Genomic DNA, 22992 nt, shown 5'->3' on the forward strand with positions numbered 1-22992 from the left:
TTCCTGTAATTCTTAGCACTGAACTTCCCTTTTGGACTCAGCTCTGAGCCTCTGTTTTCACAGCATTATCTACCATTGCTCCACGATCCTCTCCCCAAAATAATTACTATATATATATATACGTATATAGTATAAATATGTATTTATATACATCTGTAAGATACACATATATATACAATTGCCAGATAAATATATGTAAGACATGAGAAATATACTAAATATTTAACATACACTAAAGTTTGCATTAATGTACTTTGTTAATACCATTGATTATTATTACTATAAATACTATTAGTATACCATATTTTATGGTATTACAGTATAGTATTAATACTATACTATAGCATATGATGAGTATTAGTAATACACTGCTAATATTATAGAATCATAGAACCGTGGGATGGTTTGGGCTGGAAGGGACCTTTAAACCTTAACTAGTCCAAACCCCCTGCAGTGAGCAAGGACATCTTCAGCCAGATCAGGTTGCTCAGAGCCCCGTCCAACATGACCTCGAATGTTTCCAGGGATGGGGCTTCTACCACCTCTCTGGGCAGCCTGTGCCAGTGTTTCACCACCGTCATGGTAAAAAAAATTCTTCCTTATGGCCAATCTAAATTTACTGTCTTTCATTTTAAAATTGTTGCCCCTTGTCCTTTCCCTAGAGACCTTGGTAAAAAGTCTCTGTCTTTCTTATAAGCCCCCTTTAAGTATTATAATACTGCAATAAGGTCTCCCTGGAACCTTCTCTTCTCCAGGCTGAACACCCCCAACTCTCCCAGCCTGTCCTCACAGGGAGCTGCTCCAGCCCCCCGAGCATCTTTGTGGCCTCCTCTGGACCTGCTCCAACAGGTCCGTGTCTTTCCTGTGCTGAGGACCTCAGAGCTGGACGCAGCACTGCAGGGGGGTCTCACCAGAGCAGAGCAGAGGGGCAGAATCCCCTCCCTCGACCTGCTGTCATCCTTTCAAAACATACAGGGGGGCTACAGGAAAGGTGGGGAGGGACTCTTGATCAGGGAGTGTAGTGATAGGATGAGGAGTAATGGTAATTCTGTGATGAGTCTTGTTGCTAGTTCGTGGTTGCTTTGATGATTAGTGGTAGGGACAAAACCTGGTCAACACATGATTTTCCAGGTGAAAATGCTGATTTATTTTCTTGAGATTTGTCAGAAAAAAAATTCCTGATAGAGCAGAAGACTTTGTCTTTCCTGGAGAGCACTGTGATGTCTCTTCAGTCTTCACGTTTTTCATTTTTTTAAGTATCATCTCATTTAGATTAGATACTAGGAAGAAATTCTTGACTGTGAGGGTGGTGAGGCACTGGCACAGGTTGCCCAGAGCAGCTGTGGCTGCCCCCTCCCTGGCAGTGCTCAAGGCCAGGTTGGATGGGGCTGGGAGCAACCTGGTCTGGTGGAAGGTGTCCCTGCCCATGGCAGGGGGGTTGGACTAGATGATCTTTAAGGTCCCTTCCAACCCAAAACATTCTGTGATTCTGTGATTCTTGTCTAAAAAAAGGGGGTTACAGGGGCTGTGCTGTAAGGAGGTGTCTTTCCCTCCACCTTTTTTTTTTTTTTTAAAAAAAAGTAGATATAAGTGTTTTGAAGGGGGTTTTGGACTTTTAACTCTGGGGAAAAGGATTTATTCTTGTGCTTAGATTTTATGGATGATTTGATGCCCTGAGCTGAGGCTCACGGGTGCCAAGGTGCTGATGGGCGAAGAAGACCCATTTGTCCTCACCCTGCACACACCAAAGGGTATCCCCGGAGCAGATATATAGCATCAAATTTACTTTAACAGCTGAAAACCACACATTTTGGGTTCTGGTATCAGGAAAACCCCTAACTGCATCCTAAAGGCCCTCATTGCACAGATAAGACACCTGAATCTGTAGGAGATACTTGGCGACACGCTGGGAAGATGCTTTGAAAGCTTTAAACATGCTCTGTAATTCAACTTGATCCCATAATTAATTCCCCCTTTCTCTCCCCATTCCGAACCCATGCTGGGAGTCACCAGTGAGAAATGTCTTTTTATTATCATTTTTTTATTTTCCTGTTGCTTTCCAACTGCATATACAGTACTTAAAAATGAGATCACCTTCACATCAGGCATGTACCATGTTTATTAACAGCAAAAAAAAAAAAGTATTATCTAGGCTTCACTCAAGACCGATTTACAGGATAAATAATTGTTTCAAATTACTTAAAAAAAAAAAAAACAAACAACAAAACCCCGAAGAATAAATTAATAACTTAAGTGATTAGCTGTCCACAGTGATTTGAAAACTAATAACCATTCAAACAGTGACACCACAAGAAGACACGTACTGTACAGTTTGCCACAGATTACTTGTCCTTCCTTCTACAAATGGAAAAAAAAAATTAAAAATACTCCTCTTTAAGAACAGTCATAGGCTTTGAAACACACAAAACATCCCTGCGAATTGGCTGCCGACGCGACGGCTTCAAAGCCGGGGCTCCGACCCCCCTCGCAGCAGGTTAAGAAACAAATGGAGAAAACTACCCTAATTTGGCTGGGTCCGTTCCCACGCAACGATGCCCGAAGTCAATGGGGACCTCTTGGCTTTGCCAAGGGCTGGGTTGAGTGGGACATAACTACTCTAAAGGTTTGGTCCTAACCCTACGGGATTCATCAGCGGGCTCCCCGTGGAGCCCAGGATCCTGCTCCTTTCCCCTCTCTGTGACGTGCTTCAGCCACCACGGCCAAAGGGCGCTCAAACAAAACGTGGCATTTTCAGGGTCAATGTGGCAGCAGAATGCTGAAACTGTGCAAATGGACTTTTCCTCCACCCCACTCGCTCAGGAGAAAATCCTGCCAAGGTTTTTTTTTTAAGGAGTTTTGCAGAGAGGGATGTGCAGTGCTGTGTGTGATGCTGGGCATGACAACAGGGTAGCGCCACATGCTGCCCGGTTGTTGCACGCAGACTCACACCAGCTCTTTGCATTATTAGATGGCAATTAATTACACCTCATAATGCATCCGTGAGGCGGGGAGATAAGTACTTAAAATCTTCATTTTACAAGCCAGAGAAAAAGCAGGATACAGAGTTCAAATGAACCCCTTCGTCCCACCTGAAGATGAAGTGTGGTGTCACCCAAAGAACGATAATAGAAATGATGGTTTCTTGTCTCCTGGTCTCGGGGCACACCTCTCCCATATAGTCAACCCACTGGCCTACAAATGAACCTGTTACATGTCAATGATGGACTGCATCAAAAATTAAGAGCCTGGATAAAAGCCCATAAAAACGGAAGCGAGTCCATTGAGAAGCTCTTTTAGCTCAAGAGATTGAGCCATGTGGCCCAGCTTCTGCTTCAGATGTTGCTGGCAGGACACCATGTGCCAGGACCAGCTGGCTGTGGGTTGGCAGGGAGAGAGCTGTTTGGTGACACCTTGCTACATATCAACTTTTCTCAAGAGCAGCCACTAAAGTAGCGACCTGTTTAACAGTACAACTCCAGGAGTTGCGAACAAAGAGATAAAATTGCCACTACAAGGATGAGACACTAAGGACAAGCTGATGGAGGAATAAACTGCTCCAGGCCAAGGAGAAATCATGACCAAAAGGTGCATGTCTCTACCTGCAAGAGCCTCATCAACAGTTGCAAGATCATTGTGTACAATTGGGCAGGTTGGTACTTTTTGGGCAGAGAAGAGAGGCATGTGGACTCACCAGGGGCTCTAAACTGGTTTATGGGCCCTTGTGATTTGATGCTGGACTGGTCCCACTGATGGCCGTGTGTGTCCTCTGGCTGAGGCTGGGGTTAGGCTCTGCTCTTCGCCCTTCTCCTTACGAATAGGGCTTCTCCACAGGCAGCGCCCCGCTGCATACATCTCATCCAGACAACGTCTCTCCAATGCGACACACAGTGCGGGTGAATGTCAACTTTTACACAGAATAGCAACATCACCAGGTGGGAAAACATCCACACAATGCAAGCATGACCTGAGAAAACTATCCTCTTATTCACCTCCTAGACCAGGAAGATCAGACAGGACCTGGGAGCTATTTAAACCTCTTCCTACCAAAGTCCACTACCACTTTAGACCTGGGCACAGCTTTAACCCCCCTGAGAAGCCATGCTCAATGGGTTAGCCAAAGCAAGCCAACACTTCTCAGTATGCTCAAGGGACTGGGATGCCAGGGTGTGGAGGCTGCCATGGCGCTCCAGACAGCTCTGGGTCGATGTCTATCCTAACAAATTTACAGGTTCAAGCTGTCCCCCAGCTGCTCAGGCTGTGTGTCCATGTCCTGGATGAGTTGGTCTGGGCCAACCAGCCCTCTCCCAGGTGCAAGGGCTGGGCCCATTGTGGATTAGGTCCCCTCGCTGGTGGGTATAGCCTTAGGGGTTGAGCTGTGCCTTGCTGCTTGGCTTCATGGCCAGAGAAGAAGCCCTGGCCTTGTTTTGGATGCTATAGAGCTCTAGGCAATACCTTTGGCCCCTTCCCTCACATGGAGGAGTCTCTGCTCATCCCCAGCAGCACAGGGTCTCAGGGTAAACTGCGGGGAAGAGATGTCTCTAGTCCCACCCCCTAATCCAAGCAGGGTCAGCTATGAGGTTGATCCAGCCCGGTCTTGAAAAGCTCCAAGGATCGAGGTGGCACCTCAGAGGACAACCCTGTGAAGCCATAGCACTGCTGCCCCATGACCAGCATGGCAGCCCCGCAGCAAGGTATCTCCCAGCATGTCCAGGTCCCTACTACATTTCTGGTGGGGCTTCTCCTGACCAGCTCAGAGCTGGGTGCACGGACCAGGGCTCTCTGAAAGCCAGAGTGCTGAGGCATCATGTTGTCAGGCAGGATGACGCCCTCGAGACTGAAGTGCCTTAAGTAAGTCCCAAGAGCGGTGGGAGCTCCCCTCCCACCAGTACATGGCTTTTTCTGAGCAAAACCCCACTCCACAACCCACAAATCTCTGTATATCTGATTAGAGACTCAAGCTGAAGGAACACATGGTGAGGGCCAAGACTCAAATCTTGCTGGACAATTCCCCTGGCTTCTCTCCTCACGACCTCACGTTCCCCCATATACAACCCTTGTCAGTGGCTGGTGGCCCTGGGTCCAAATCCATCCCAGTTAGCCCCCCGTCAGCGCAAGCCTTAGCTACCTTTTGGTTCTGGCTCCAGATTTGGCCCTATCTGCCAGACACTCAGCTTTGCCCTGGCACAATCTACATTCTCACGTATTTTCTTTCTCCAACTTGAGACTAAGCCTAAGCCTGGCATCCATCTAGAGCTGGAAATGAACACTCAAATGTCAGTTCAAAGCAAATCAGCTCCAAGTGAGCTCATACATCTCACCAGACAGAGGAACCATGAGCAGCAGTCGCACACTCACAGCAAGGGATACACACTTTTGGAGACTTCTGCCTTTAAAACCACCAGCTGAGTCATTTTAAAGCATCCCAAACCACGGCCCTGGTACTTCATATTGAGGTAATGATGCTTGTCCCACAGACAACCCTTCTCCATGAGCACCCCCCCCCCCCCCCCCCCCAAGCACATCTCTTTTCTTAAATGGGACCGTAGAGCTGAAGAGCAGGCTCTGACGTGAAGACTCAAGCCATTTTAATTGCAATTAAAATGAATCATTTGCAATGCTCTCGGCTTCCTAAAATACCTATTTCTAACAAAAGAGTCAGTCATACTTGAGCATCCAAGTATAGAGTGGATGTGATAAACTCAATGCCTTCAGGACAAAGTTCTTGGCAGCCCATGTAATTAAACCAGCTGCTTTTCAACATGGTTTAAGACTAAATACTGCACGAACGTTAATCATCAGGGACTGCTGTAATCAGCTCGGCAACCGTCAGGAATGACTATTTCCACTGCAGCCATTGATTACTTAATGGCTTTCAGGAGGGGTTGATATAGTCATGTCTATACAGCAATGAATAGAGTCTATGGGCTGCTACTTAGCTTGGGGGGGCCATTTGCTTGGCACTTAGCAGGGAAAAAAATGGAGGAATATATCTGTTTCTGGGAAAACATAGGCCTCACTGCAAAGCACAGAGGGACCAGCAACCAGCAGTTGCAAAACAGCTACTTTTGGGCTGTTTCGGTCCTTGGTCTGTCAAACACAAAGGGGCAGTTACTGGGGATGCTCATGAAAGCAAATCATCAAATCAGGAGGTCTGAGCCTGGGCGAAGAGCTATCCCATGCCAGTGCTTGCTCCATGAGCAAATACGGATATTTGTGGGACGTGGAGACAAAGGACTAGTTTCTCCAGGGCTTTTCCAATCTGAATGAATGCTTTAGATTAGATGTGGGAGTGGGCATTGGATGCACCTAGTCCCAGAGCAGAAGCAGAGGGCACCAACTCGGCAAAATACACCCCAACCCATCGTGTTGTCTCAAGCCACTGCACCATCAGAAATGACTACTGCTGCTGCCTCCCCCTCGCCTGCCCACTTTCAGCGTACTTTTGGGACTTGTTGATCTCCCCATCTCCCAGGTGGAGAAAAAGACTCAATCTGAGCACGAGCTGTCACTTGATTTCTCCAGGTTTTTGGTCCAGTTCAAGATTTTTTTTTAGCCTGGAGCTGGGCTCAGTTTCATCTTGAGAATAGTCGCAGTGTTTTACTGAGAGACACAAAGCAGCATAAAGAGCTATTCCCAAAATTGCTGCTGCAATCCACCCCAGAGGTGGCTGTGCTTTAGCGTGACAGGAGGAGAACAGCACAATTTTGGCAGGGAAATACATCCAGCGTGCACCATAACCCACCCTCATCTTCCTTTGTGTCCGCCTAACAGTTTAGAAGACGAAATAGGAAAAAAATCAGCTTTCCACTTGAGTCACATTTGCTTTTTGGTGGGGATGGGGAGCTTGCTCCCAGCTGGGTGAACACACACTTCAGTGGGCTCTGGATCAGGCCCAATGTTTGGCCTCCCCTGAGATGCAGTGATGAAAGGGGCTATAGAAATACCAAGCACTGTACTCTGGTCTTCATTTCATTATCTCACCAGGCAAGTGTGCAAGCCCCCAACAAGAGACAAAGGCCCTTGTAGGCTGTAATACGCTCCCTGACGTTCAGAAAGCATCTGGCTGTGCTAACTCTTCCCCTTTGGGTCTTTTTTTTATTATTATTTTCTCCTCGATAATTATTGTTTTTACCATGAGCATTAGGATATTTGCTTCATTATTCCTATAAAAGGCCAACACTTCAATGTCCTAAAAGGGTCATCAGAGCTTTTCCATTAATACTCTTCCCTTTCATGGCATGCGAGAAGAAAATACAAACTGGTGATGGAAGTTCAAGACTTATTTTAACAGCACACAGCCCTTAAGGGACTGGTATCCTATCCCCGTGTGGGTCATGTCTGGTCCTTTCCAAACTCAGGCCAAGCTTAAACAAATGTGTTAATGCTTAAGCATCAATAATCAACACAACTTGGTGGCGTTGGTGGAACATAGAGCCTGTGCCGCTGGGATAAAGCCTGTCAGCCTGCAGAAAGAATAGCTCCAGCTATTTAATAAATATTATTACCTAATCTTTCTAATGTCTCCTTCAGCGCTTGCTGTCTGGCAATCAGGCTGCTCCATGGCAATCATTAGTCCTTCCTGTTTTCATGAGATCATGAATTATTATCTCTGTAATAAACTGTCTCTTCCTTCTTGGCTCTCTGCACCCAGCAGCTGCCAGGGGAGCAATCCCAAAGCCTGGATGTGTCAAGGATGCTGGCAAGGGGCAACAGCAGATTCCCACCCATAATTAGAGCCTAGGGTCGTTAATGTCAACAAGCCCCATTTCTGTGTTGAAGAAACATTGCTGAAGATAAGGAGAAAGCATCTAGTCCATCCCTTTGAACCCACCACAAAGCAACCATAATGCTACATTAAAGTTAGCATTGAAACACCTTAACCTGACTCTCCTGACCAGCCTCTTCCCAAGCCTCAGGCCTCACCATCCTCCAACATTTCAATTACTCTGCTCCTTTCCTCCAAGACACACTCCACCAGACCTCTTCAGCCAAGACCAACCTCTGCAGTACAGCATCTGCCTTCTCCCAGTCCCCGCAACAGCCTTCCACTCCCTTCCTGTCACTCATCCTTCCACCAGTCCAGATATACAGCGTCTCCAGAGCCTCCCTGAGCCCCTCATACTCGACCACAGAGCTTCTCATGACAGCCACAGATGTAGGACTCACTCTGTGGGCTTCTTCTGGTGCCACAAAGGGCAGATTTTGGTTCTTAGGGCAGACTCAAAGGCAATTGGTTTCAGATAGGCAGTGGGTCAGGGCTGAAATTCTGCCATCCGAAGCCAATCTCTCCAGCCCATTGACTTTGAGAGACGCTGGAGAGCATCCACAGCAGAAGACACCCCAACAAACTTGGCTGTTTCTCGCACGCATGCATGTGTGTGAGCGTGTGCTGGCATATACGTGTGTGTATGATGGGGCAAGTCTGGGGCTTCTAAGTCAGCTCAATAGGACAGTCTGGATGCTCTTCAAGCTCCTGAAGGTTAATAATCAAAAACATGGGGGCTGTCCCTCCAAGAGGAGAACCCTCAGAGGTTTTGAACGTATTATTTACAAGAGATGGGACAATGAAAGCGATTTCAAAAGGAATGGAGCTTGCTCAGTTTTGGGATTGGGAGGAGGCAGAGAAGAGGGCAACCATAAGGAGTGGGGAATCAGAGCTGGGGAATGATGTCCTATGAGAGATGCTGCAAACCTGCAAGGCACGGTTTGGGGGTGTGGTGTGGAAGAAGACGGGGAGAGATGATGCAGTGTTAGCACATACAAGGTGGCTTTAATAGCTGCAAGCGAAAGATGTGCAGGGTGAAACCTGGTATTGCTAAGTCGAAGTTCCTGGATAGTGCATCCAGCAGCTAAAGCACAAACCTAGCCACCGAACATAGTTGGTCTTTATCACTGGCAAACAGTATCCGCCAAATCTTCCCCTGAAATTAAGTTTCTTTTTGTCTTAAAAAAAAAATTAAAAATTAAAGACCCCCTCCCCTCTGCAGATAAGTCTTAGAACTGGCGGAGCTGGCAGCCTGGTGGGGCCCCAGCTGGGGAAAACCACTGGGACATCGGCCTGTTCCGCTGCCTGCCCCAGGCGCTACTGCTTCGTGCTCTTGGCGGGCTCCGAGGACTGCCGCACATCAGTCCACTCCTGCATGGTGCTCTGCAGCGCCTGCGTCTTCTCCTTGTCCACTTGCACGTAATCAACCTTCTCGTCCGAGGCGACCGACGAGGTGGAGGGCTGTGGGGAGGAGAAACACGGCCACCGCCTGGTCACTCGTCAGCTCCCTCCTCTTCCCTCTCACTCCTTCCCGCAGCAGCACCTCCCCTGTGGGTGCTGCAAGTCCACCAGCACCTCCCCTGCTCTACAGCTCATCGTTCTCCCTCTAACCTCCTGAAGGGTCTTGGATGGAAGATTTCAGCCTGCTCTGCATCTTGCTTGCATGAGACTGTGGTGCAATGGGAGGGTACAAACAGCACCTGGGTCTCTACGTTAACGCCAACTCTGGGACATGAATGTTTGGTTGCAAATGTGTTGTCTAACTGCTGATATCGCAAATTCAGCATTGCATCTTGCTCATTTTCTTGTAAAGAACTCCATAAAAATCCCAGCTCCATCCCTCTTAGCTGTGCTGACTCTACATATCAATGAGACTATTATTTTCATCCCAAAAACAACAGATATGTTTGCAGGTTCACACAGGAGACCTGTTGAGGAAGAAGGAGATCCTTTTTTCTGTAGTTTCTTGAGGCCTGGAACTTTGTCTGCCTCAACAGGCATTTCAGAGGATGCCCAGCTGCTTTCAGATGGAGCCAGATGATGTTTTTTAATGGTCTAAAATCACCTTTCCAGGTTGGGATATAATTTAAATTAGTAATACCTACAGAAATATTGCTGGGCAGAAAAAAACCCATCAAGGGACAACTGTCAAATAATAAAAAGACCTAACTAGGGGTCTGCTTTGCCTAGGAAACAAGGCAGTGTTTGAGAAAGTTGAGGCCAACTCACAGGTGACTCCCACAAAGGTTTATACAATGCCTTGTCCTTCACTGTCCCCTCTCGCTCAGGTGCTGCTTGGCTTGAGCCAGTCTTTCCTCACCCCTCCCAGTTTGCTCAGGGTGGCACCCAGCACCAGCTGCCTTTGGCCCACCCCCCAGCCCACACTGTCACCCCTGGGTGTCCTCTTCATCTTGGTATGTGGCCTGGCTGGGGAGGTTGTGAAATTTCCACCGTATGAGACTTTTAAGCCTCATCTGTCACCTCAGGAGAGATGGTTCCTTTTGGATGTGGAGATGCCCTGAGGTCCTCCCTCGACATTTTTTCCTATGATTTGCTTTAAGGTGGTGTTTGTTTCCCTTGTGTATGAACCTGGAGAAAAGTCACCAACATCTGGGTCTTTAGGAGCTTCCCCTTCCACATTTCCACATGACACTTGGCAGAGGCGTGCCTTTCCTGACCCATCTTCTCCCCACAGCTCTTTCTCACTGGGCAACGGCTTGCTCAGCTCAACATAATCCAGCTTTTAAACACCAGCTTCACTTTTTGAAAGCAGTTTGTACTTTTCCTGCCTAAATGGTACCAGACTGGTAGGAGACAGGTGCCCATCGTTTTCTGAATGAGCTCCTGAAAGTATCTCAGGTGGAAAATCCAAGTCTGGACCTGTTGTTCTGAACGAGGAAAAAAAAAAAATTCTGATACTTCTTGGGATACCACCTGACAGCTTTTGAATATACAATCTTCAGCTGAATTTCTGGTTTCATCAGCACCCCTGAACCCCTGCACATCCGTGCTTCTGCTGACACTTCCAGCAAGGCTGCAGATACGCAACAGGGACTGAGTCTGATCTAGAATAAATATAGCAGCAGATCTGCAGGAAAAATCACATCTCTGAGGCTACCATACCACTCACCATCCCTGCCGAGGGCTTTGGACCGTGCTGTTGCCCATGTGCATAAAAACCTTTAAAAATGCATCATTTTTAATCAGAAGTTTATAAAATCCCCCATACCTTTCTGTGTGGCCCTGGTGAGCTTGGCTGGAAGTCCAGGGCCAGATAATCCACACTCCCCGAACTCTTTTTAGGCGCTGGGCTGTTGGTGCCACTAGGAACAGGAGAAGCAGAAATGGGGTTTTGCTAATGCAGGGAAGAGACAGGAGAGATAACAAGGATTAAAATGGGAAGAAGGAAAAAAAAAAAAAGAGAATTAACACAAATTTGGCAATGAAATGCCTCAGTGGCAGTTTTAAAAGAGGTCCCAGCCTGGGTATTTGCTCACCTGCGTCTGGGACCAGGGTGTGCAGAATTGCTGGGAGACTTGATATATTGTATATTGTGCTAACAAATACTTCAAGCTCATGTATTTTGTGTATTGGAGCAGTTCTGCTGCCTTTGTGCTGATTTTAGTCACATGCCTGACATCAGACGTGGGCTTCAGCATTTCCCAGGAACCACACCTCAGCGAGGCCAGACCAGCTCTGGGATCTTCACTAATCGCAACCGTGCTCCGCAGAGCACAGATTTCTTCTACCCCCTTAGTTACACAGCCTCAAAAATATGCTTCGAGTCAATAGCTTTGCAAAGAGAGACAAAATCCCCTCCCTGTAAGCAGTGCCACTCCCTGCTGCTGCTCCGATAGCCCCTGCCCTCCACACAAACATGATGTCAGCAGCTATTAGGGGGAAAAAAAAAAACTGACAAAAATCAACTTAACTTAGGAAAATAGACTGCAACAGTCCATAGACATTTCTATTCCCTCCTCATTCCTGGCAAAGTAGGTGATACATGTTCCTGCTCTCATATACAGTTAAAACCCCAAGGGGATGTGTCTTTTAGAAACAAAAGCCACTCTTTCGTGTATGTAGGGATGTACATAAGGATGTACACCAGATCCATCATGGTGCTGTGAGCACTTCCATGTCATGAGCTAGGAATGTGTTTGCAGAGCTGGGGAACGTATATGTCCTGCCAGCACCATGTATTTTAGCTGTGGGGCCCTTACCATCGCCACGTAGTTCTCCTCGCTGTCTCCCGAATCAGTGCTGGTGATGCTCTGGGAGGAGACAGGGCGACAGTATTGCAAAGAGCCGGCGTTGAAGGTCTGGCTGTAAGGACAAGTGTCAACGTGTTAATGATGGTTGCAGGTGCTGCTTGTCCATTGCCAAGGAAGGATGGGAGAGGGCAGCACCTGATGCCTCCAAATATCACCATGCTGAGGTCTGGGGACTGGGCATGAAGAAGAGTGGGTGACATTGAGGTTGTCCTAACCTGACCTTTCCACGGTTCAGAAATCACTGGGTTTGGTCTTCTTAGGTTTTTTTTTCTTTCTAGGACTTTTTAGTAACACCTTGCTTACTACGTACCTGTAACTCTTGCTATCAGCTACATAAATCAGGCTTCATGAACTCTGTTATCTCACAGGAAGTATTTAATTGTGGAGGGTGCAGGGCAAGCCCTAGTGGAGCTTCTCACCTCCAGCCTCACCACAGCTCTAGGATTTGTTTACTGTGCAGGGCCCTATCTGAATTTTTTGCTGGAAAACAAAACCTCCAAGGCATTGTCTTGCTTCCAATTGGCAAAATCTAATTATACAGAATAACATAATGCAATCAGCATCTGGCATTAAAGCTTGTGTCTTAAAAAGCTATTTGTTGCCTTGCAGTAAAGGCAGGGTCATATGATGAGCTGATAAGGGAAAAATCCATTAGCTTCTCCGGGGTCAGATGTCCTGTCAATCAAACCCTGCTTGCTGTTTCCTGGCGCAGTGATTTCAGCACGCAGCGCTCATGCCCTGCAGTCAGTCTCCACACAATCCGATTTATTAGAGGAGTCATAGCAGCCAAGCTTTGCTTCTGCCTTTCATTGGACAGCATCAGACCACGAATTAGCAGCAGAACTGGAATTGTGCGAATCCTGTTATTTTTGGCCGGCAGACTTTGCTCCGAAGGGCTTTGGTTTCATTTTGCAGACTTCCTTTCAAGGCACGGCTCGGCCAGACCCTGCGAGTGTCACCCTGTGTTTCGAGACTACAGTGGGTTTTTTTTTGGGGGAGAGCTGGATGTGAAATCATGCCCCGTGCCCCCAGTGTGGCTGAGTCAGGGTGGCTCAGCTGGGTCATGAGTCGCGGTGGACTACAGGTCCTGTGTCAGAGCCACAGCTCTCCAGGAGTTGTCAGATCCCAGAAATAGGAAATGTCTTCAAGGGATCTTAATTAGCTGCTTGGCCACATGCTGGGCTTTCATGTGAAATCCTGACCTGAATGAATTTAACTTCCTGCCGCCAGCTGTGATGTGGGAAATATGACTCAGGCTCTTACAACACTTGACTAAGCTTGTGAGGGGTCCAAGAGAGGAGCCCCTCTCTTTCGACAGCATCTGGCCCAGGTCCTAAGTCTGGCCATTATTTGACCAAAGAAGCCCCCGAGCCCTGAATCGCCTGGGTGTGGCAGGATATTTTAGGAAAGAAATCCTCCATAAATGCCCTTCTTCCCACATAGCTCCTGCTGGTCCCTGATGGGGGTAGGGTGTTGGGCAAAGTGGGCTTTCATCCCAGTGCAGATGTTTGCATGGCACGGCCCAGCTCTGCATCTCCTGTTTCTAAAACTGGCAAAGAACACAACGAGGGCTGAAGGGATCATCCAGCTTTGGGGGAAATTTGGCGCTGCATCCAAAGTCTGGGCTTACTTCTAGCTTGATTCAAGATGGCCCAGGAGAAATGTGCCCCTTCAATAAAAAGAGGTGGTGGGCCAGAAGAAACCTCCGCAGTGAAGGGAGGCAGAAGGGCAGCCGACACCCCCCTTACATTCAGCCAGAGACGTTTAATCCATGGCAGAGGTGACAGAGTGGCTACATGTGGACACCAGCAAGAGCAAGATCAGAGATCTGCTGTTGGAGCAAAGCAAGAATTCATACCCCAGCCATTACTCACGTTGGCCTGGACCAGGATTTTGTGACTGGTGATTTGAAGGGAAGCTCATCAATGACAGTGTTGTTCCTCAGGTCCAGCGGCGATGGCTTTGCTGGGGAGGGGAAAAGTCTTTATTCAGAGGCAGCACATTCCTAAAATTCAGCATCAATGACTGGCATGAGGGGGTCCTCATCAACTTGCTGTTTGATTCCCGTCCTGCTAATCAGCTCCCCAGCCCTCCTTGCTAATGACAAATAACCCCCACCAAAATCTCTGTGCTTGTTTACACCAGGACTGGGGGAAACCCCTTCTGACCCTAAGCCCCAGAGAGGATGGGTGGCCCCAAAAGGGCAATGTGCATCCCAGGGAATGGAGATCTGCTAAAAATGCCCAAACCCATTCATTAGAGAGCTGTGATAACCCATTAGATGGGGACAAGACCAGGCTCTGCCAGCCCTGAGCTGCCTCCAGCCAGTGTTTCCCCATAGCGAATGGGAAAGAACATTTGCAGGGTAACAAGAAAGCTCTTCTCACCATGAGTCGTTCACTAGGTGGAAGACAAGACCGCTGCACTCCCACACCAGCCCTTGTCTAGCACATTGATGGGGTTAGGTGCTGTCACCCTAAGGATGGCACCTCTCCTCCTCAGCATCTCCTTGGTGATCTGTTAGGCAATGGTCTGGGGAGGGATTTGGAGGATGCAGGCAAAGCCATAAGGGAAGAGCTGTCTACATCCAGCCAGTAGGAAACAGTAGGAAAAATTTGGGACATCTGAATGCAACACAGAATTTTGGAGGGGAGCATAGGGAGGGGTGAAGGCAAAGGGGGTGAGATCCTGCCTGTGACCCTGTAAAGGCCAGGAAGGGTTTGAGATGGGCTGTTCAAGCATGACGAAAGCTGCATTTGCACCATAGTCCTCTTGAAAGAGGAAGGGGATGAGGAAGATCTTAAAGTCTGACTGTGCTGGGGTAGCAAAGCACACCCCACATAGGACTCTACTGAGTGTGCACAAGATGGCAGATGTAGTCCAAAGTGTTACAAGAATAGAAAGGTTCCTGAAAGATTTGCCCACAAACAACCATTCTTACCTTTCCGGTCGGGTTTGAGATTGCGGTTGACTGGTGGGGGCTGGATTTCACTCAGCCGCCTGTGGCACTGCGCCATGGCTCCTCCTTTATGCACAGGGAGGGTGGCCGAGGACAACCCCACCAGGTCAAAGTGATGCGGCCCAGGGCTCATGGGGATGTAGAGACTCTGGGCATTGTCGTTGGCTTTCTCGGCGTGGATCAGGGGCGAGGAACCGGGGTTCATGGGGACATAGTTGTCCTCGGAGTCGGTGCTGTGGGAGCGGGCCACTGCTGCCTTGGCTTGCTGGGGGACAAGCGGGAGGATGTGCTGTGAGCATCAGACACTGCTCAACCCTTTCTCACTACAAACTCCTTCATCACATTATCACCGAACACACCCCTGAAGTGGGATCCGCTCTAAAATCTCAGCACAGAGGGAAGAGATGGTCCGTCCCCTCCTTGGCCATCAGTTTGAACTGAAAGGGTCTCCCCTCACTGTTTCCAAGACATTGCAACATCCTGAGTTCAGGGAAAGGTCTTAATCACCCAGACTTGAGCTTCTTCTCACGATCACAGTGAGCTGCAGAAGCACGCTTAACCTGGAAAGTCATTTTCCCCTGTGCTCTGGACATGACTAAAATGCAGTATGAAAGGCTGCTTTAATGTCATTTCCAGCTCGGGAAATCTTAGAAAGTGCACAAAAGAGGCTGGTCTGGCAACATGTCAAAATTCAGCTCAGCAGCATCCCAGGCTTTGGAGAAGCCAAACTCCTGGGTGCTGTTTTTGGGTCAAAGCTCCAGGCAGATAGATACACTCTGTGGAAGTACCCAAGGAAAGCTCTGCATGTGGTGCTGCGTTAGGTGGTTGTCCCTCCATCTCTACCCTGCAGGCCACCATGATTTTAACTGAAATCAGTAATAAACCCCTTCTTTTCTTGACTTAGCATAGGACTGGGCTGTGAGGTCCCATCTGGAACTGACTTGTCTCTGAATCTATAAGGTGCAAACGGTGCCCATAGTGTGGTGGCCGACATCAAGGCCAACTCACCAGGTAGGAGTTGTATCCATCGTTCATTGACTCGACTGACTGCACAGCGCTGCCGCCTCCATGCTGGGGGTATTCGTACGTCTCGCAAGAAGAAGCTGCAACACAACCACAAATGCACAATGTGTCCCAGTGCAACTGCTAATAAAAAGGGCCCCTGAAAACAAAATCCAGGTACTGGGAGGGCGGTATCTGTTCTTGATGACTGAGATGCTTGTGAGAAGACGTGTCTTTTAGCCTGTCACAGACTCTGTGTCATGCTCCCTGCCAATTAGCATCACTCTGATGTGTCAATGCAACTGCACGTGCCGCACGGAACTAACCTGGTTCTGTCAAAGTGCTGCAAAATCCCAGGGGTGAAGATGTCAGATAAGGTAGATCACGGTGACAAAACTGGGTTAAGGGAGAGCTCTGTTACAGCTCGCTCAGCAGACGTAAGGGCTGGCAGCCTCTGGTGAGGAGTGGGTGGGGTGAGGACGGGGTGCTAAGCTCTTAGACTGGTCTATCTACTGAAGAGCATGGGTCTGATCTCAGCCTAAATGTTGGTATTTTGGTAGGAGGAGAGGGAAAAGGCGTTTCAGGGATCTGTGTGTATCATTTACAGTATGTTTTCTCTCCAACCATCTCTTCTAAGTGATTTTGCAACAATCTCATCCTAGGCACAAGGTTTGGAAAGGGCGAGTCCATCCATGGCCCATCCATGGCCAATGGGAAGGGTAACTCTGCTGCACTGGGCATGTCAGATCTTAGAGATGTGTAAAATTATGTCCCTGTCTAGCCAGAAAAACCAAGGTAGCTCCAGGCTGAAGCGTGTTCTGATAACCCTGGTTATGAACTGACCTAAAAGGAGGCTAAAAATGGCCAAAATCACCAAAATCTGGTGAAGGGCTGCACGGGGAAGCAGGTTTGGGTTTCTGGGTCAAGGCACAAAACAATCAAGAGCGAGCTGAGCAGCTCGGGTGGGCAGAGCCCTGGGGATGCCTCTCCATGCCCATTGCATACAAAAAGCAAGGCCAGATCCTCACCAGGGAGACCTTCTTTGTGTTTGGCCTCCTAGCTGACGCCAATGGCCACCTACGTACCGCAGCCCAAGGAGACTGCCCCATCCAAGGCCGACAGCTAGGACAAAGCCACCCCCTGCTCCCCACCCCCAGATTCACCTCGGTGCAGCCTGCTGTTCTCCATCGCCGGCAGCGTGTTTCTCCGGGGAATGGTGGCTGCCATGGGGGCCAGCCCTAAGCTTTCACTGGGCTGGGGCCGCTGGGGCGGGCTGCCCCACCGTGGCTCTGTCTGCCCGGGTTTTGGGGGCCGCGGGGGAGGCGCAGCAGGCGAGTCGCTGGCAGCCACAGCCAGGGCATTGTGGTTCTTGTCCAGTGTAAATGTCCTGGGGATCTGGTAGACGGAGAGCGGGGTGGCAGGGATGTCGTAGGAGTCTGTGGAGAGCTCCCCAAACTCCTTGCATAGGGTGTTGTTGGGAGTCTTGTAGGTGTAGACCTCCTCGTTGTCCGTTTCGGAGCTGGTGAGGCTTGACTTGGGGTGACTGTAGGAACCGAAGGCGCGCGGGAGGTCGTACGCACTGTCCCTGAACTCCGAGTTGTGCCGGCTGGGTTTCGGCAGGCTGTAAAAGCCATGGAGCTGTCCGCCGACCCCGTTCACGCAGTGCCCGTTGCCCTGCGAGAGCTTCTGGACCGCCGTGTCGCTCCGCATGAAGAAGGCCGACCTTGTGGCTTGGGAGAAGCTGGCACTCCTGTGGAGGAAGGGGAGAAGAGGGGTGAGGTGGTGGGAGGGCCAGTCCCATGGTGCACCAAGCTCTGCTTCCCCCATTTGTCAGCTTTCTAACCCACATTGCCCAACCGCAGGGTGACCGGAACATCTCAGACACCTCCAAATGTGCCCACAATCCATTTTGTCCTGAAACACCTGGAAAATCACCCCCTCATGGGGTGGGAGGTACCCAGCTCCATGGTGGAGCTACAGGCAGGAATAATTCAGACATAAATGGTTCCAAACAGGCAATTTTCACACCAGCTGACAGTGACCCAAGACACGGCTGCAAAGAGCCACCCCATCGCTCATCGGCTGCCGGTCCGCAGTGCAGGAGGGAGGTTAACGCTCACCTCTGTCTTGCAAACGTGTTTGAGAGGGACTGGAAAAATTCCTGATGGGGACTGTTTAAAAGCCTCCAGCTATGCCGCCCATCTTTCCCTCTTACAGGGCAAGCCCTGGGGAGGCGAGGACAGTCCCCAGCTGAGATTTGGGGTTTACAGCCCTGATCTGTAGGGGAGGAGGAATGAACCTCAGGGTTGAATTCAGATTTATAAAAGCCCTCGAGTCCCCTAGGGTGAGTAGGGCAGTGTGATCACCAGGTCTGTGCCTTGCTAATGAATCCTTGATTTGTGCTGTGGTCATGCCCAGGGACAGTAGCCAGGATGGAGGGTGAGAAATGGGGAGACCTCGGTCCTCTAACTGCTTATTAGCCGCTGCTCCTCTACTGATTCCCTCCAAGGTGTTTCGTCTCCCATTTTATCACTCCTGCTGCTTTCTCTTTCAATGCCTCAACGTTGCAGAGATGAGGAGCCCCACAGCCTTGGCCTTCTGTACCCATAACCCCAGCAAATGACATTTTCTCAAGTCAGGGAATGCTTGGATTGGAGGCTTGGACTTTTCTCTTCCTCTGCCCCAACCCACATAGTGGCGAGCGCCACTATGGAAGTGCTGGGTACAAGGATGAGATATGCCAGAGCTGAACGTGGGTGACGACGATGCCTTTCTGTAAGGCATCTGAAACGGTGTGGAAGAAGAAAACACCACAAAGCTCCAAAAAAGGGTTACCCTGACATGGAGAGCTAATGCACATGCACCAGGAGAGAGTGACAGGTAGTCTTGGGCTGGGTCTTTTTGCTTGCAGAGGCATAACCACACGTAGGTCAGGCTTTTGGGGACCACATGCTGACAGCCAGAAAGGGCTCAGCCCCATATAAACATCTCCCTGCGGAAAAGAGTCCTGCCCTGTATCAATCACTGCACTGGGAGAAAGAGAAATTGTTACAGGGGGAGCTTCCAGTTGTGGCAAATAACTGGGGAAGTGCCAGCCCTATGGGAAAAGCTGGGAGATGCTGGTTTACACTTCTCCGGCGGGGCTGATGCTCTGCAGGGACAACAGGAACTCTGTTTCATGGAGCCAGCACGAGATGGCGCTCAGAAATAGGGCTTATTTGGGGAAAAAAACAAGTGATGCTGTGATATGACGAACGAATCTGCAACCTTTGGAGCTCAGTCTGCCCGGGAGATGTTTGGGTTCTGGTAGGGTCCTTTCAGCCAAGGACTTGAAACACCTCATGGGTTAATTATTCAGCATTGCCCGCCAATTAGCTACTATTACCCTCATTTTATGGATGAGTAAAGTAAGAGCTCCGGAGCTGAAAGGGGAGGGATTCCCAGCAGTCATGCAGCTTGGCCCCATGGACTATGTGTTGATGAGAGTGATTATTTCTGGCCCAGTTGCTGAAGCTGTCGCCGGCCAGTTTATCTCTGCCCACCAAAGCACTGGTGCTTGCTCCCTTCTCCTCCGGGTCCCAGACACGCTCAGAGGGTGGCTTTTAGGTATCCTCACAGCTGGAGTGTCAGAGGTCCTTTTTATAAACACCATTCCATTAACTCCATCTGAAGTTAATTTTTCTGAGCATTTTTCTGTTGTTGTTTTTTTGGGTAGGGAAAGGCAGCTGCAGCAGCAAAGCCCAGCGGAGGCTGCAGCCCGGGCTCTCACCCCACGCCAGCTGGGCTCTGACTGCTTCTCCCTCCCTCCCTCCTTGCTGCTCCCGCAAGCCAAAACCCTTCATGACAAAAAACCTCCTTGCTATTTAAGGCAACTGGCTGGGTCTGGAGGCAGAGAGCTGTCGCTCCCTCAGAAATACCATACTGTGCACCATGGGCTGCCACGAAGCCCAGCGAGCTCGGGAAGGGATAAACAGCAGAGCAGTGCAAACCCTGCCCATCCCCCTGATTGTGGTTTTTCTGGTTAAAGGCAGGAATTAGGGACCCGTCTGCAAGATCACAAAGTGGTTGAGGTTGGAAGGGACCTCTAGAAGTCATCTGGTCTAATCCCCCTGCTCAAGCAGGGCCACCCAGGGCTGGTTGCCCAGGACCGTGTCTAGATGGCTTTTGAATATCTCCAAGGACGGAGACTCCACAACCTCTCTGGGCAGCCTGTGCCAGTGTTTGGTCACCCTCACAGTGAAAAAGTGTTTCCTGACGTTCAGAGGGACCCTTCTGTGTTTCAGTTTGTGCCCGTGGCCTTTGGTCCTGGCACTGGGCACCACTGGCAAGAGCCTGGCTCTGTCCTCTTGGCATCCTCCCTGCAGGTATTCACATGCATTGATGAGATCCTCCTGAGCCTTCTCTTCTCCAGGCTGAACATTCCAGCTCTCTCAACATGCCCTCTTAGGAGAGATGCTCAGGTCCCCCTCAGCATCTTCATGGCCCTTTGCTGGACTCTCTCCAGTCTGTCCCTGTCTCTTGTACAGAGGAGCCCAGAACTGGACACAGCACTCCAGATGTGGCCTCACAAGTGCTGAGGGGAAGGATCACCTGCCTCGACCTGCTGGCAGTACTTGGTCTAACGCACCCTGGGATACCATTTGCTGTTGTGGCTGCAAGGACCCGTTGCTGTCTCATGTTCAACTTAGTGTCCACCAGGACCCCCAGGTCCTTTTCTGACAAGCTGCTTCCTATATGGGAGACCGCCAGCATGTATTGGTGCCTGGGGTTGTTCCTGCCCAGGTGCAGGGCTTTGCACTTCTCCCTGTTGAACTTCATGAGGTTCCTGCTGGCCCATTTCTCCAGCCTGTTGAGGTCCCTCTGGTGTATCAGCATGACCCTCTGGTATATCAGCCACTTCTCCTAGCTTGGTGTCATCAGCAAACGGGCTGAGGGTACACTCTGCCCCATCATCCAGATCATTAATGAAGATGTTAAACAAGACTGGACCCAGTATTGACCCCTGGGGTATGCTGCTAGGGACTGGCCTCCAACTAGACTTTGTGCCACTGGTCACCACCTTCTGAGTCCAGCCATTCAGCCAGTTTTCAATACAACTGAGAAGGCCAGGAAAGCCAGGAGCTTGGGAGGTTGTGACTCTGACCTCCCTCTCCCAACCACAATGAGATGAGACCATTGCTCAGGGCTTTCTCCAGCTGGGTTTTGCAGACCTCCAAGGATGGAGGTGAGTTGACACCCTCACCCCCAGCCCTCCCTCAGCTGTCCCTGAGGTTTGTTTCCAGATGGGCTACAATACCTTGCGTTTTCTGACTTTCTGCTCATACACTGGTGTAGGAAAAGGTAGTCCTGGGGTGCACTGGCGGACAGAGTGCTCTGGAGGTGGCCGGCGGGCGAGTCGAAGGTGAACAGGGTGGGCTGGCTGGAGTGGGACGGTGCTGAGGACTTGCGCTCTCGCAGCAGGTGGTGGCTGGCACTGCTGAGCTCTGCCGGGGAGGACCGCGGTGCGTGGTTCATGGAGGCGATGCTCCTCAGAGTATCTGTGGAGGGAAAAAACACACCAGTGAGCGGCCAGATGCAGTGACCCCACAGCCTGTGTTACCAGGGTTCTCCTTTCTTAAATGCTCCAGCATTTATGGAGGTCAATGGCGTTTGCTTACGTCTCTGAGTGATGTACTCCATAGCAGGCTCCTCTGCTTGAAGCACATGCAACTATAGGTACCATGTAGGGAGACAAATATTTTATTCTATTTTATAATTTTATCGTGTTTTATCACATTTAATCACATGCTTAGTGGCCTGCAGGCACGTCTGGGTGACGTCAGCCCAATTCATGGGAAGCTCAGTGGATTGTTAAATCCTGGTTAAAAAGGAAAAGGAATTGAAGAGCTTTCACATCACATCTGCTTCTGTCTTTTCTTATAGTCCTTTTGTAGGTGGCTTTAGAGATGTCATTTAAGTCATCCCCATCCCTCTGTGTAAAGGTATCACGGCTATCCTTTTACAGCTGGGTAAATTGAGGCATGGGGTGGGAATGTGGATGGACATAATGACAGCAGAGATGAAAAATATCCCCATGTTCCCCAATTCTCTATCAATTTTGTGACCTCTAAAGAGTTCCTGCTGTTTTCTGCTAGGACAATGGGATGCAGACCTAAGGTATGACTCCTAGTGCCCATTCCCCTTGCTCAAGGAGAAATACACTTTAAAATATTAAATTCATTTCAATGGAGAATATCCCAGAGGTCAGGTATAATCATCCAGCTACTCCAGCCCTCTAATAAGCGTGCTCCAAGAATGGGAACCAGGGACGAATTTTTACAGCCAAGTTGTAAACCCCCATTACAAAAAAAAAGCAACTTAAACCCCCAGAAAACCCACAAGCTGCAGAATATTCTGGGAAAGTTGATCCATGTCTGGCTGCAGAAGACCATGCAGACAGCCATGCACGGTGTCCCTGCCATGCATGCACTCCTGGCATGCAAAAACCACTCATTGTGGTTCCCTGAAGTAACCCTCTATAATACCTTTGATTTACATTTATTTGGTGCTGATCCAAAATGCAGAAAAAAACCCAAACCCCTAACAAAAAGGCCAGCTTTCCCTAGGTAAATCCACCTATTTTCTGGCCACCACTGATTTAGGGATTGCTCCCAGGTTTCTGCCAACATGATGTCCACTTGCTCTTCAAATTTGACTTCAGACACCCATAAAGGAACATGTGCTGGCATGAGGACGAGGGGGATTTTACAGATTTCCATCCTCTTGTCTCCATTCCTTCCATCAAATCACAGATTCTACCAGAAATTTTGGGCCTGACTCTCTTACACTGCAGAGAAGTGAATTCTTTACAAAATAGCTGCTGTGGCTCGGACAAGGAGATGCTCTGTATGAGGTGATTTTTCACTGACTTCTGAATCGTGTCAAGATACAAAATCGATTTGTCTGCCGCTTGTTCACCGCTGCTACTTTTTTTTTCCCTGGCGTTACTGCAAACT

The 22992-nt window shown here is 49.3% G+C and overlaps 1 protein-coding gene across 1 annotated transcript in view; it reads right to left on the reverse strand.

Moving 5' to 3' along the window:
* Positions 1-9082: 9082 nt before the first annotated feature.
* The window catches only part of GAB2 (GRB2 associated binding protein 2), a 92422-nt gene continuing 78512 nt past the window's right edge, over positions 9083-22992 (reverse strand). Inside the window, exons 3-10 of the mRNA XM_086481618.1 lie at positions 21294-21534; positions 17161-17747; positions 16004-16098; positions 14978-15260; positions 13911-14001; positions 11986-12088; positions 10995-11120; positions 9083-9226 (exon numbers count right to left, since the gene is read on the reverse strand). Of these exons, the coding sequence (XP_086337744.1) occupies positions 9083-9226; positions 10995-11120; positions 11986-12088; positions 13911-14001; positions 14978-15260; positions 16004-16098; positions 17161-17747; positions 21294-21534 (1670 nt within the window). The remainder of the gene's footprint in view (positions 9227-10994; positions 11121-11985; positions 12089-13910; positions 14002-14977; positions 15261-16003; positions 16099-17160; positions 17748-21293; positions 21535-22992) is intronic.

Source organism: Leptosomus discolor, chromosome 1 (genome assembly GCF_034619465.1).
Source record: "Leptosomus discolor isolate bLepDis1 chromosome 1, bLepDis1.hap2, whole genome shotgun sequence".
Lineage (NCBI taxonomy): Eukaryota > Metazoa > Chordata > Aves > Leptosomiformes > Leptosomidae > Leptosomus > Leptosomus discolor.